The sequence below is a fragment of the Engystomops pustulosus genome, chromosome 9 (assembly GCF_040894005.1).
Source record: "Engystomops pustulosus chromosome 9, aEngPut4.maternal, whole genome shotgun sequence".
NCBI lineage: Eukaryota > Metazoa > Chordata > Amphibia > Anura > Leptodactylidae > Engystomops > Engystomops pustulosus.
The window spans coordinates 13405557-13422108 of NC_092419.1; the positions used below are offsets into that span (position 1 = coordinate 13405557).

Consider the following 16552-nt stretch of genomic DNA (forward strand, 5'->3'; position numbering starts at 1 on the left):
GTGTATTATCCATGTACTGTGACATCACTGTGTGTATTACCCCTTTACTGTGACATCACTGTGTGTATTATCCCCTGTACTGTGACATCACTGTGTGTATTATCCCTGTACTGTGACATCACTGTGTGTATTATCCCCTGTACTGTGACATCACTGTGTGTATTATCCCTGTACTGTGACATCACTGTGTGTATTATCCCTGTACTGTGACATCACTGTGTGTATTACCCCTTTACTGTGACATCACTGTGTGTATTACCCCTGTACTGTGACATCACTGTGTGTATTATCCCTGTACTGTGACATCACTGTGTGTATTACCCCTTTACTGTGACATCACTGTGTGTATTACCCCTGTACTGTGACATCACTGTGTGTATTATCCCTGTACTGTGACATCACTGTGTTTTATCTCTGTACTGTGACATCACTGTGTGTATAATCCTGTACTGTGACATCACTGTGTGTATTATCCTGTACTGTGACATCACTGTGTGTATTATCTCTATACTGTGACATCGCTGTGTGTATTATCCCTGTACTGTGACATCACTGTGTGTATTATCCCTGTACTGTGACATCACTGTGTGTATTATATCTGTACTGTGACATAATTGTGTGTATTATCCCTGTACTGTGACATCCCTGTGTGTATTATCCTGTACTGTGACATCACTGTGTGTATTATCCCTGTACTGTGACATCACTGTGTGTATCATACCTGTACTGTGACATCACTGAGTGTATTATCTCTGTACTGTGACATCACTGTGTGTATTATCCCTGTACTGTGACATCACTGTGTGTATGATCTCTGTACTGTGACATCACTGTGTGTATGATCTCTGTACTGTGACATCACTGTATGTATTATCCCTGTACTGTGACATCACTGTGTGTATTATCCCTGTACTGTGACATCACTGTGTGTATTATCCCTGTACTGTGACATCGCTGTGTGTATTATCCCTGTACTGTGACATCACTGTGTGTATTATCTCTGTACTGTGACATCACTGTGTGTATTATCCCTGTACTGTGACATCACTGTGTGTATTATCCCTGTACTGTGACATCACTGTGTGTATTATCTCTGTACTGTGACATCACTGTGTGTATTATCCCTGTACTGTGACATCACAGTGTGTATTATCTCTGTACTGTGACATCACTGTGTGTATTATCCCTGTACTGTGACATCACGGTGTGTGTATTATCCATGTACTGTGACATCACTGTGTATATTATCCCTGTACTGTGACATCACTGTGTGTATTATCCCTGTACTGTGACGTCACTGTGTGTATTATCCCTGTACTGTGACATCACTGTGTGTATTATCTCTGTACTGTGACCTCACTGTGTGTATTATCCCTGTACTGTGACATCACTGTGTGTATTATCCCTGTACTGTGACATCACTGTGTGTGTTATCTCTGTACTGTGACATCACTGTGTGTATTATCCCTGTACTGTGACATCACTGTGTGTATTACCCCTGTACTGTGACATCACTGTGTGTGTTATCTCTGTACTGTGACATCACTGTGTGTATTATCTCTGTACTGTGACATCACTGTGTGTATTATCCCTGTACTGTGACATCACTGTGTGTATTATCCCTGTACTGTGACATCACTGTGTGTATTATCCCTGTACTGTGACATCACTGTGTGTATTATCCCTGTACTGTGACATCACTGTGTGTATTATCCCTGTACTGTGAAATAATTGTGTGTATTATCCCTGTACTGTGACATCACTGTGTGTATTACCCCTGTACTGTGACATCACTGTGTGTATTACCTCTGTACTGTGACATCACTGTGTGTATTATCCCTGTACTGTGACATCACTGTGTATTATCCTGTACTGTGACATCACTGTGTGTATTACCTCTGTACTGTGACATCACTGTGTGTATTATCCCTGTACTGTGACATCACTGTGTTTTATCTCTGTACTGTGACATCACTGTGTGTATAATCCTGTACTGTGACATCACTGTGTGTATTATCCTGTACTGTGACATCACTGTGTGTATTATCTCTATACTGTGACATCGCTGTGTGTATTATCCCTGTACTGTGACATCACTGTGTGTATTATCCCTGTACTGTGACATCACTGTGTGTATTATATCTGTACTGTGACATAATTGTGTGTATTATCCCTGCACTGTGACATCACTGTGTGTATTATCCCTGTACTGTGACATCCCTGTGTGTATTATCCTGTACTGTGACATCACTGTGTGTATTATCCCTGTACTGTGACATCACTGTGTGTATCATACCTGTACTGTGACATCACTGAGTGTATTATCTCTGTACTGTGACATCACTGTGTGTATTATCCCTGTACTGTGACATCACTGTGTATATTATTCCTGTACTGTGACATCACTGTGTGTATGATCCCTGTACTGTGACATCACTGTGTGTATTATCCCTGTACTGTGACATCACTGTGTGTATTATCTCTGTACTGTGACATCACTGTGTATATTATGCCCTGTACTGTGACATCACTGTGTGTATTATCTCTGTACTGTGACATCACAGTGTGTATTATCCTTGTACTGTGACATCACTGTGTGTATTATCTCTGTACTGTGACATCACTGTGTGTAGTATCTCTGTACTGTGACATCACTGTGTGTATTATCCTTGTACTGTGACATCACTGTGTGTATTACCCCTGTACTGTGACATCACTGTGTGTATTATCTCTGTACTGTGACATCACTGTGTGTATTATCCTTGTACTGTGACATCACTGTGTGTATTATCCCTGTACTGTGACATCACTGTGTGTATTATACCTGTACTGTGACATCACTGTGTGTATTATCTCTGTACTGTGACATCACTGTGTGTATTATCCCTGTACTGTGACATCACTGTGTGTATTATCCATGTACTGTGACATCACTGTGTGTATTACCCCTTTACTGTGACATCACTGTGTGTATTATCCCCTGTACTGTGACATCACTGTGTGTATTATCCCTGTACTGTGACATCACTGTGTGTATTATCCCCTGTACTGTGACATCACTGTGTGTATTATCCCTGTACTGTGACATCACTGTGTGTATTATCCCTGTACTGTGACATCACTGTGTGTATTACCCCTTTACTGTGACATCACTGTGTGTATTACCCCTGTACTGTGACATCACTGTGTGTATTATCCCTGTACTGTGACATCACTGTGTGTATTACCCCTTTACTGTGACATCACTGTGTGTATTACCCCTGTACTGTGACATCACTGTGTGTATTATCCCTGTACTGTGACATCACTGTGTTTTATCTCTGTACTGTGACATCACTGTGTGTATAATCCTGTACTGTGACATCACTGTGTGTATTATCCTGTACTGTGACATCACTGTGTGTATTATCCCTGTACTGTGACATCACTGTGTGTATTATCCCTGTACTGTGACATCACTGTGTGTATTATATCTGTACTGTGACATAATTGTGTGTATTATCCCTGCACTGTGACATCACTGTGTGTATTATCCCTGTACTGTGACACCCCTGTGTGTATTATCCTGTACTGTGACATCACTGTGTGTATTATCCCTGTACTGTGACATCACTGTGTGTATCATACCTGTACTGTGACATCACTGAGTGTATTATCTCTGTACTGTGACATCACTGTGTGTATTATCCCTGTACTGTGACATCACTGTGTATATTATTCCTGTACTGTGACATCACTGTGTGTATGATCCCTGTACTGTGACATCACTGTGTGTATTATCCCTGTACTGTGACATCACTGTGTGTATTATCTCTGTACTGTGACATCACTGTGTATATTATGCCCTGTACTGTGACATCACTGTGTGTATTATCTCTGTACTGTGACATCACTGTGTGTATTATCCTTGTACTGTGACATCACTGTGTGTATTATCTCTGTACTGTGACATCACTGTGTGTAGTATCTCTGTACTGTGACATCACTGTGTGTATTATCCTTGTACTGTGACATCACTGTGTGTATTACCCCTGTACTGTGACATCACTGTGTGTATTATCTCTGTACTGTGACATCACTGTGTGTATTATCCTTGTACTGTGACATCACTGTGTGTATTATCCCTGTACTGTGACATCACTGTGTGTATTATACCTGTACTGTGACATCACTGTGTGTATTATCTCTGTACTGTGACATCACTGTGTGTATTATCCCTGTACTGTGACATCACTGTGTGTATTATCCATGTACTGTGACATCACTGTGTGTATTACCCCTTTACTGTGACATCACTGTGTGTATTATCCCCTGTACTGTGACATCACTGTGTGTATTATCCCTGTACTGTGACATCACTGTGTGTATTATCCCCTGTACTGTGACATCACTGTGTGTATTATCCCTGTACTGTGACATCACTGTGTGTATTATCCCTGTACTGTGACATCACTGTGTGTATTACCCCTTTACTGTGACATCACTGTGTGTATTACCCCTGTACTGTGACATCACTGTGTGTATTATCCCTGTACTGTGACATCACTGTGTGTATTACCCCTTTACTGTGACATCACTGTGTGTATTACCCCTGTACTGTGACATCACTGTGTGTATTATCCCTGTACTGTGACATCACTGTGTTTTATCTCTGTACTGTGACATCACTGTGTGTATAATCCTGTACTGTGACATCACTGTGTGTATTATCCTGTACTGTGACATCACTGTGTGTATTATCTCTATACTGTGACATCGCTGTGTGTATTATCCCTGTACTGTGACATCACTGTGTGTATTATCCCTGTACTGTGACATCACTGTGTGTATTATATCTGTACTGTGACATAATTGTGTGTATTATCCCTGCACTGTGACATCACTGTGTGTATTATCCCTGTACTGTGACATCCCTGTGTGTATTATCCTGTACTGTGACATCACTGTGTGTATTATCCCTGTACTGTGACATCACTGTGTGTATCATACCTGTACTGTGACATCACTGAGTGTATTATCTCTGTACTGTGACATCACTGTGTGTATTATCCCTGTACTGTGACATCACTGTGTATATTATTCCTGTACTGTGACATCACTGTGTGTATGATCCCTGTACTGTGACATCACTGTGTGTATTATCCCTGTACTGTGACATCACTGTGTGTATTATCTCTGTACTGTGACATCACTGTGTATATTATGCCCTGTACTGTGACATCACTGTGTGTATTATCTCTGTACTGTGACATCACTGTGTGTATTATCCTTGTACTGTGACATCACTGTGTGTATTATCTCTGTACTGTGACATCACTGTGTGTAGTATCTCTGTACTGTGACATCACTGTGTGTATTATCCTTGTACTGTGACATCACTGTGTGTATTACCCCTGTACTGTGACATCACTGTGTGTATTATCTCTGTACTGTGACATCACTGTGTGTATTATCCTTGTACTGTGACATCACTGTGTGTATTATCCCTGTACTGTGACATCACTGTGTGTATTATACCTGTACTGTGACATCACTGTGTGTATTATCTCTGTACTGTGACATCACTGTGTGTATTATCCCTGTACTGTGACATCACTGTGTGTATTATCCATGTACTGTGACATCACTGTGTGTATTACCCCTTTACTGTGACATCACTGTGTGTATTATCCCCTGTACTGTGACATCACTGTGTGTATTATCCCTGTACTGTGACATCACTGTGTGTATTATCCCCTGTACTGTGACATCACTGTGTGTATTATCCCTGTACTGTGACATCACTGTGTGTATTATCCCTGTACTGTGACATCACTGTGTGTATTACCCCTTTACTGTGACATCACTGTGTGTATTACCCCTGTACTGTGACATCACTGTGTGTATTATCCCTGTACTGTGACATCACTGTGTGTATTACCCCTTTACTGTGACATCACTGTGTGTATTACCCCTGTACTGTGACATCACTGTGTGTATTACCCCTGTACTGTGACATCACTGTGTGCATTATTAATAGTTAATAGTGTAGAGGGGGGCCAGGGCTCGGGTTGTGTTGCTGGGGGTCACACATCAGTTGCACATCTGCCAGTGATGGATGTGCAGTTATTCCGCTGTATAAACTGGTGGCCAATGATATTCCTGGAATTCCAGGGATTGCTGAGCCCCAGCGTCTCTCTGACACATTCCCGCTGGGCAGAGGTCAGTGTGAGGGAGAGCAGACCGCACTCATGTAATATGGAGTCTTCCTGCTCTCCGCAGTCACATTACAGAGGTTATGGATCCCGGGGGGCAATGTATGGCCGGCCCGCGCTCCTCACAAGTCATATGGACACGTCAAAAAGGAAAACACATTCAAAAAAAAAATTCTGTATTTGGATTAGAGAAGGAAGCGATCGGGCGAGTGACGGCAGATGCACAGGAAATCTCTGTATACAGAACATCGGGGTCTTACGGATGACGGAGTCGTCTACATGTTCATGTGAACGAGGCCTTTTACAATAACAACGCTGTTGAATCGGAGCCATAAAGTAGCGGGGAATTCATATGGCTAATATCTGCCTAATCCCAGAGTCAGGGGGGGGGGGGGGGGTGTAAATCTATGGATGATTTACATGTTGTTTTACTTTAGGAAGCCCCCCCCAGGAGGTCCTAGAGATGTCAGCCACACACACTGCAATGCGGTCAAAAGAAATCACATCTGTGAAGACAGTGAGAACGGACTGACTGCTCCGCCGAAAAAAAATACTCCCGTCCCCCCACAATAACGTGATTAGGGGTCCATTCGCTACATGTGTCATAATATTTGGACCTGAGCTCCTTCCTTTACTCCCAATACTCCATGGGGCACATTTACTTACCTGTCCTGTGCGATCCCCGTTGTGCATTGTCCGTGTATAATGCCCTGTGCCTAAGATCCTGCGCCCGATATCCTGCATGTGTCGCTTCCCCGCTCAGGTCCCTGGAGTTCACCTTCTTCTTCCTGGTGCATGTAAGTGCATTGTCCGTGTATAATGCGCTGTGCGGGGAGTCACTAAGATCGTGCGCCTGATATCCTGCATGTGTCGCTTCCCCGCTCAGGTCCCTGGAGTTCACCTTCTTCTTCCTGGTGCATGTAAGTGCATTGGGGCTCATTTACTAAGGGTCCTGTGGCCGGGCTTTGGTCGGATATTCCGACGATTTCCGATCCATGCCGCATCGCACCAGGGATTGTGTCGCAGACGATCGAAATTTTGGCGCATCGGCGCTGGCTTGCATGCGACACAAATTGGGGGGGGCGGACCGTCGGACGATCCGACGGATTCTGACTACGCACGGGATTTAACATTACAAATTGCAGGAACTCGGGCGCACGATCTTCATGAATCGCGGCAGATGTGGATTCCGGACTAACAACGGAGCTCGGGGATCGCGCAGGGACTGGGTAAGTAAATGTGCCCCAATTTGAAAGTTAAATCCTGCGCTCAGTCCGAATCCGTCGGATCGTCCGACACCACGCCCGCTGATTTCTGTTGGCACGATTGCGCCAAAATCCAATAGGGCGCGACACGATCTCCTTCTAAATACCTGTCCCAGCCGCACAAATCCCAAAAAATTCTAAGAGCCGACGAAAATGCCATCCGCGGGACCCTTGGTAAATAAGCCCCCATGTGTCTCCTTCATTCTTCTTGCCGGCTATCACCCTCCTTCTCCCTCTCTCCAGAGAGGCCTCCGATGAGATTCCAGAGCAGAGTTCCTGACCTCTCATCCGCTTCGGGAGAAATACCCTATTTGTATACAAAGTTTCCGGTGTAAATCCACAGGGATCCGGCTCCTCAATTACCATCGGGGCTGAAACCTAAGAGTGGAAATTGTGCGCTGCAGAACATTGCGACATCTTATCGAGAGGTTTGGGAAGAGCTTTACTAATGTGTCCATCTTGTAAGATCCTGGACTTTCTGAAGTGCTGCAGAACTATACAAAATACAGACAGGGACAGGACAGTAACGCAGACTCGGAGTCCTCCATATGGAGTTGCCCTCGAAGCCAAATAAAAGTTCTGCCACTTTCCCATTCATAGACCAAAGTTATTATATGGTGAGACAAAAAAATCTTCATCAAACAGAACCGTCCTTGTCCAATCAAGAAAGTAGAACTAAGCTGTAATGCCACTGACAGTCCATGGACAAGGGTGGCGCTGTTGTACCAGTCCTAGGGCCGGCTCATCATTACTCCCTTCCAGCGCTTCTCCCATAATTAGTAAAACATCATTAACTTTCGCAGACGCCTCATGTGTGGAGCAGATGTGCTGAGCCGGCAGGGTCGCAGATGTTTCCATGTCTTTGCATTGTTGGGATACAATAGTTCTCCCTGTAAGATGCCCGGAATGTGTCTACTTGTAATAGTCTGTGCACATTGCATTGTCTAAGGTTTTGTCTAACTCTATATCACCAGAGTTGATTCACTTTGCATCAGATTTGTTTTATTTTATTTAGTTTTTTAAGCATTTTTTTGCAATTTGGAGTGTGGTTTTAGCGGAATGGGTCTGGGGCTTAGTGTAAAGGGGCGGGGCTTACCATCAAATGGTTCAGAATGCATCAAAATGTTGATACAATGTCGATACAATGTTTCTATACAACCAATAGTTACAAAATTTAGATTTACCATTACAAACAGTTTTGTCTAACTCTGTGCCACATATCGGTTGAATTACTCTGTTCCAAAAAATTTTTGTGTAGCGATTTTGTGGGGCTCAAGTATTGGACCCCCCCCCCCCCAATTGATCACTGATCTTAACCCTGATTAAAAGGGATTGACCATTATATCCAAACTTTAACAGGGTAATTATATGACCCTAACAGAGTCACCCACATAGTACTTTCGCAGCCTGGAGCCGTGGATTAGGTGACCCCGGGGCAGGACTAATGACTTCCTGTGACTTCGGATTTGGGTACGGCATTCTGATTCGGCCGCCTGACCCGGACATATTGCCGGCTGAACAGCCAATAGGACAAAGTGACACACCAAGCAAAAAGCCATGACTATGATTGGCCAGGAGTGTCCCCTCGGCCAATCATAGCCACTGCTACTTGCTAGGTGATGTCAATTTGCTTCCCAAACCCGAATGACATTGGCTCTGCTCATCTCTACCTGTGACGTCCCAAGTCCTACTGGCTTTCGTTGGATGGTGGGGGGGGCCATGCAGATATTACTGTATTACTGTATACACAACCCCCCAGGTTAGAGGTTGGAGGGTCGTGCAGATGTATCCACAAGCCCCCAATCTACTGACAGAAAAGTGGTTATCACAGACCCTAAAATAAGCTATTACTAAACACAACGACAGCTCAATGCCAAGCGGCAGCTGCAAAAGAAGATAAAGGGGCTCATTCACTAAGGGCTCCGCGGCCGCACTTTCGTTGGGTTGCCTGAATTTTTCCATTTTGCTGCGAATTCCGCCAGGATTTTGGCGCACGCGATCGGATTTCGGCGCAAACACGCCGGCTTTCACGTGACAGAAATCTGGGGGGCGTGGCCGTCGGAAAACCCGACGGATACAGAAAGACCACGGAATTTAAAAAACGAATTGTGCTGCAAAATCAATCACTTACATGCACCGGGGATAGGTTGGTGAACTCCGGCGGACCTCGGCGCAGCAGCGACACCTGGTGGACATCGGGCGCACGACCTTAGTAAATCCCGGCAGAAATGTAAATGTGCCCCAAAATGTTTGCGGAAAAACTAGTCCTCTCTCAAAGCTGTATTTTGAAGAGGGAATCTATTTTTGGGGCTCCATCGTGTCTCCTAGATTGTGGGAAGCTGGAGGAGGTTCAGAGGTCAGCAGGAGGCCACTACGGTGAGGTCAAGCCCTCCTCTTCTGTATTCTATAGAACCACCATTTGTATATGTCGGCATGTGAAGGACAAATCCCAGGGAACAGATTTTGGGAATGAGGCAGAAGTAATGAATTAATTGCTAATATGACAGGGGTGATGTCATCTCCAGGGCTTATCTGTCTTGTCTGAACAGGGCTGTAGTAATGTCAGGGTTTGCTAGATAAGTGGATGATTCAGCAGCCTGTGCACATAGGTGCCATGTCTGCGGTGACAGCGATGCTCTGGATTAGGCCCTGATGATCTATCAATGATGTGATCGGCTCAGTCCCCAGCTAAAGCCAAGTCTGGGTTTGCTGAGCGGGACCTTTACATGCAGGAGGATGACGGCTAATACATGAGCTGTCGGCTAGACTGCGGCTCAGGAATACAGAGACATCTGGGTCTGATAATAATAATGGCGGGTTCTGCTCGGGGTACTGGAGTAAAGTTCATGCTACGTGTAGGGTCAGACATCAAACCTTGACTGTATATAAAAGGGGGTTTTATACTATAAGTCTCAGCTGATCGACTCTACAGAGTCTACTAGAGCTTGAACTCTAGTGTAGCGGAAGCCCCTCCCCTTCCCAGAACGGTGACTTTTGCCCAGGTCGCAGAGCATGCCCAAAATTAACATCTCCACCAGACTATAGTGTCTATGGACCATGTCTTTATAATCATAATCCAGCACCACTGCTCTGGTGCCCCTGCAGTGATGACATCATTAGGCAGTGAGGCCAGTGATTGGCTCAGATATAGGTTGTCACTAGGGAGCAGTAGAGCAGCAGCGCTGGAACTGAGAGGGAAGTAACTGCTTATCATAGTATCATAGTTTATACGGTTGTAAAAAAGACACTGGTCCATCAAGTTCAAACAAGGAAGGGAAGGGATTGGATGAGGAAGGGATTTAGGGGAAACAATTCTATATAATATAACCATCAATGTTATTTAGGTGTAAAAAGGCATCTAGACCCTTCTTGAAGCTCTCTGCTGTCCCTGCTGTGACCAGCGCCTGAGCTCTCTGCTGTCCCTGCTGTGACCAGCGCCTGAGCTCTCCGCTGTCCCTGCTGTGACCAGTGCCTGAGCTCTCTGCTGTCCCTGCTGTGCCCAGCACCTGAGCTCTCTGCTGTCCCTGCTGTGACCAGCGCCTGAGCTCTCTGCTGTCCCTGCTGTGACCAGCGCCTGAGCTCTCTGCTGTCCCTGCTGTGACCAGCGCCTGAGCTCTCTGCTGTCCCTGCTGTGACCAGCGCCTGAGCTCTCTGCTGTCCCTGCTGTGACCAGCGCCTGAGCTCTCTGCTGTCCCTGCTGTGACCAGCGCTTGAGCTCTCTGCTGTCCCTGCTGTGACCAGCGCCTGAGCTCTCTGCTGTCCCTGCTGTGACCTGCGCCTGAGCTCTCTGCTGTCCCTGCTGTGACCTGCGCCTGAGCTCTCTGCTGTCCCTGCTGTGACCAGCGCCTGAGCTCTCTGCTGTCCCTGCTGTGACCACCGCCTGAGCTCTCTGCTGTCCCTGCTGTGCCCAGCACCTGAGCTCTCTGCTGTCCCTGCTGTGACCACCGCCTGAGCTCTCTGCTGTCCCTGCTGTGACCAGCGCCTGAGCTCTCTGCTGTCCCTGCTGTGACCTGCGCCTGAGCTCTCTGCTGTCCCTGCTGTGACCAGCGCCTGAGCTCTCTGCTGTCCCTGCTGTGACCAGCGCCTGAGCTCTCTGCTGTCCCTGCTGTGACCAGCGCCTGAGCTCTCTGCTGTCCCTGCTGTGACCAGCGCCTGAGCTCTCTGCTGTCCCTGCTGTGACCAGTGCCTGAGCTCTCTGCTGTCCCTGCTGTGACCAGCGCCTGAGCTCTCTGCTGTCCCTGCTGTGACCAGCGCCTGAGCTCTCTGCTGTCCCTGCTGTGACCAGCGCCTGAGCTCTCCGCTGTCCCTGCTGTGACCAGTGCCTGAGCTCTCTGCTGTCCCTGCTGTGCCCAGCACCTGAGCTCTCTGCTGTCCCTGCTGTGACCACCGCCTGAGCTCTCTGCTGTCCCTGCTGTGACCTGCGCCTGAGCTCTCTGCTGTCCCTGCTGTGACCAGCGCCTGAGCTCTCTGCTGTCCCTGCTGTGACCAGCGCCTGAGCTCTCTGCTGTCCCTGCTGTGACCAGCGCCTGAGCTCTCTGCTGTCCCTGCTGTGACCAGCGCCTGAGCTCTCTGCTGTCCCTGCTGTGACCAGTGCCTGAGCTCTCTGCTGTCCCTGCTGTGACCAGCGCCTGAGCTCTCTGCTGTCCCTGCTGTGACCAGCACCTGAGCTCTCTGCTGTCCCTGCTGTGACCAGCACCTGAGCTCTCTGCTGTCCCTGCTGTGACCAGCGCCTGAGCTCGGCTATTCCACAGATTGACAGTTCTCATAGTAAAAAAGCCTCTGTGTCGCCTCTGGTGATTAAACCTTGTTTCCTCCAGACGGAGACAGTGCCCCCTCGTCTTTTGATTTGATTTAATCTGAAACAACTTTCCACCATATTTTTTGTATGCACCAGTCATATATTTATATAAATTGATCGTGTCCCCTCATAGTCGAAGTTGTTTTAGTCTTTCCTCATAACTCAGACCCTCCATAACCCCTTATCAGTTTTGTGGCTCTTCGTTGAACCCTCTATGTTTTTGCTTTTTATACATTTTCTGAGCAGCCCCGGGAGCATTACAGGGCAGGTCTATGAGATCACTACATGGCTGAGCAGTCATCCTTGTGATCCCATGTACATAGCACCCGTACAGGACCTCTCAACCAAGGTCCTGAGTGCAACCACAACATCTGCACCCCCTCGCAATGTTTACTCCTCCAGTACCCTGGCGGTATTGCTGAGCCTGCACATACACTACATGACACGTCAGGATGTGATATACTAGCTGTATACTCTAATCCTCTGTCTTCTCCCATCTCTCCTTACAGGATTATTTAGGCTGCATCATAGATTGTGGTCAACTCCCCCTCAAACCCGAGCAAGTCAGCACTTTATTCTGCAACATAGAAGATATTTATGAGTTTAACAGGTAAGAGGGATCAGCAGTAACCTCCCCCCTCCCCCTCCCAGTATAAACACGGAAAACTTATTATTATTGCTTAAAGTGACTGTCATCAGGTTTTACCCCATTAAACTAGCAGCCCCCTTCAGGTAGGGGATAAATGTCTTTTCTAGAATTCCCTTTTTTATGTGAAATCTCACCTGTTTACCTATGAAAAAAATCTACTCCAAAGTCAGGCAAATATGACTCATCTCACCTCATTTTCACATGAGATGAGTCAAGTTTAGCGAGTGTAAGGGGAATGTCACTACAGTATCTCCTATCTATGTTTCTATAGCACCTAGAAACGTGCTTTGTGTGCCATATTAAAAATATGGATCTCATCTTTCAGATTACGAATATGACTCTTCTCACCACATTTTCACATGAGATGAGTCAAGTTTAGCGAGTGTAAGGGGCGTGTCACTACAGTAGCTCCTATCTTTGTTTCTAAAGCACCTAGAAACATGCTTTGTGTGTCATATTAAAAATACGGATCTCATCTTTCAGATTACGAATATGACTCTTCTCACCATCTTTTCACATGAGATGAGTCAAGTTTAGCGAGTGTAAGGGGAATGTCACTACAGTATCTCCTATCTATGTTTCTATAGCACCTAGAAACGTCCTTTGTGTGTCATATTAAAAATATGGATCTCATCTTTCAGATTACGAATATGACTCTTCTCACCACCTTTTCACATGAGATGAGTCAAGTTTAGTGGTTGTAGGGGTAGTGTCACAGATTTAAGTAATCTTTGGATCTATAGCCCCCTAGAAAAATGCTTTTTTTGTGTCATATTATGATAAGAATCTCATCTTTCAGATGACACCAGGCATTTGAGGCTATATGAGCTACAGAACTGGAGACATCGGCAGCTAAAGACATCGTTATAAATGTAAACTACTGATAAAGATCCAGTTCCTGCCTATTTTTAGCTGCCTGTATCTTTACTTCTGTAGCTCTCAAAACAGTAAGTCTGATGTGATCTGAAAGATGAGATACTTATCTTTAATTTGACACAAATATCATGTTTCTAGGTGCTACATAACCAATGATAGGGGCTACTCTACCCCATGTGAGATCACCCCTGAAACCTCTAAACATGACTCATCTCATGTGAGAAGAGTCATATTTGTCTGACTTTGGAGGAGATTTTCTTGATGTTCCTAATAAATGTGTATATAAGTATTTGGGATAGAGGGGTGCCTGTTCTGGCTGGTCTTATACCCCCAGCAGTGGGAGGAGATTGGTTCATCAGTCCGGCACCTTGCTTGGAGGGGTAACATACCCAGAAATATATTGTAGGGGGGTTTAGTAGTGAGTGGCTTTCACATGTCCAGGACAATGTATGATATGATAAGATGTCGCTCTCCATCCCCTTCTCTCCCACAGCGAGCTGCTTGAAGAGTTGGAGAATTGTACGTCCGCTCCCATGATCGCCGAGTGTTTTGTCATGAGGGTAAGGCGCCCCCTGCTGGCCATGTTATGTTATACATGCACACAACTTTTATCACAGTAATATAGTACAATATGGCAAATGTGTCACATGTTACACAGTGACCATTTCTGCTTAGCCACACCCCCTTGTCAATTAAGAATCCAAAATATCCCGATCCATTATTAAAGAGGGTTTTCCAGGTGCAATCTATTAAAGAAAACCTACCATCATAAACCTGGGACACTTACTGATAGATCCAGGCACCGTGACTGTGGTGATCTCCTTATATTTGTTATCCGTGGCCTCCTTCCTTCTAAAATCAATGAAATAATGCTAATGAAGCAGACCTCCAGAGCCCCTCCTGCTATAGCTTCACAGGCTGCTACACTGTGTAGGAGCACTTCCCCCTCCCGCTATGAGAAATTATGGGCAAAGTACTGAGGAAGCAGAGGCATAGACAGTGTAACAGCCTGTGAAGCTGCAGCATAGAGGGGCTCCAGTAACATCCCCAGAAGACCTTCTGACATTAAAATTAGATTTTAGAAGGAAGGAGGCCATGGATAACAAATATAAGTTACACTGCCTGGATCTAGGAGTAAGTGTCCCTGGTTTATCAGGTTGGCTATTGATGGTAATAATGACCATTCCTTAGGAGACGGGAGGGGGCTTAGTGCTTAATTTAATGCCAAATACTTGGGGGTAAGAGTTAGAAGGTATAGAGATGTATACAGGGTGTATTATATGTCATTGGGTTATTGCTGACATCTGCACTAATGTCCTCCAGCGATCCCTAGACCTGGAGATACATGAGATGCAGTAGTGATCATGGAGCCTGCAGCCTCCTCCCAAGTGTCTGATAGCTGAGAACAATGGCCGCCATTCATTATCACATCAGATAGGGATGATATTGTGTCCTGGTATCATCACTAATAATCACTGTTCTTCCACAGAGCGAGGAGTTTGACATCTACACCCTGTACTGTATGAACTATCCCAGGTGAGCCGCTCACTATTACATGTATACAGGCAGTCCCCGGGTTACATACGAGATAGGGTCCATAGGTTTGTTCTTAAGTTGAATTTGTACGCAAGTCGAAACTGTATATTATATAATTGTAGATCCAGTAAAAAAAAAAAATGTTTTTGCCCCAGTGACAATCGCATTTTCAAAATTTTTTGCTGTAATGGGACGAAGGATGATCAATAAAGCTTCATTACAGACACTTTACAGCTGATCATTGCAGTCTGGGACTATTGTAACATCCAGAGAGGTCACCAGAGGTCACAGGGGTCCGTCTGTAACTAAGGGTCGTCTGTAAGTTGGAGGTCCTTAAGTAGGGGACCGCCTTTACAGCGCGACATATTAAGAGTGTATAGGGCTATCACAGCCGGCTCCCCCATATACACGCATGCTCGGCTCAGGAAAGCAATGCAAGTGTCCTAATGTATATGGTCTAAAGATGACCCTACACATTAGATGTGGGGTGGCCAAACCAACATCTCCTGATGGGAATGACACCTATGGTGTATAAGGGAGTCAGAATGGGGGTCACTTACTAAGGGCCCGATTCGCGTTTTCCCGACATGTTACCCGAATATTTCCGATTTGCGCCGATTGTACCTGAATTGCCCCAGGATTTTGGCGCACGCGATCGGATTGTGGCGCATCGGCGCTGGCATGCACGCGACGGAAATCGGGGGGCGTGGCCGAACGAAAACCCGACGTATTCGGAAAAACCGCCGCATTTAAAAACCGAAAATGTGTCGCTTGGGAAGCGCTTACCTTCACCTGGTCCAGCTCGGTGTATTCCGGTGCGTTCAGATGATTTTCAGCGCAGCAGCGCCACCTGGTGGACGGCGGAGGAACTACCTTCATAAATCCCGTCCGGCCCCGAATCCTGTTCAGAGAACGCGCCGCTGGATCGCGAATGGACCGGGTAAGTAAATCTGCCCCAATGTGTTTTTCTCATGTGTCAGGCCAGCGTCACTCTCCAGCTGTTGTAACCTTTCACCGCTATAACTCCACATCCATCCTATTGCCATCTCCTGGGAACTGGTCACTAGATTTTACCCCATTAAAGAGGTTTTCCCACTAGTTACGCCTTAGCCACCGGATAGGGCCCAACTTGCTGATCGGTGGGGGGTCTCAATGATGAGAGGGTCCGAGATGAGCGGAGAAGCTGGGCGCACATGGGCACTATTGAGCAGACTGAGACTCTATACCACTCAAC

At 46.0% G+C, this 16552-nt stretch overlaps 1 protein-coding gene and 1 long non-coding RNA gene across 4 annotated transcripts in view; one reads left to right on the plus strand and one right to left on the minus strand.

Moving 5' to 3' along the window:
* The window catches only part of LOC140076670 (uncharacterized), a 140430-nt gene that overhangs the window by 96451 nt on the left and 27427 nt on the right, over positions 1-16552 (minus strand). The window lies entirely within an intron of this gene.
* The window catches only part of PLEKHG2 (pleckstrin homology and RhoGEF domain containing G2), a 71891-nt gene that overhangs the window by 34845 nt on the left and 20494 nt on the right, over positions 1-16552 (plus strand). For both annotated transcript variants that reach the window (XM_072123299.1, XM_072123300.1), the window contains 3 exons: positions 12767-12867; positions 14276-14342; positions 15272-15318. In XM_072123299.1, the coding sequence (XP_071979400.1) occupies positions 12767-12867; positions 14276-14342; positions 15272-15318 (215 nt within the window). The remainder of the gene's footprint in view (positions 1-12766; positions 12868-14275; positions 14343-15271; positions 15319-16552) is intronic.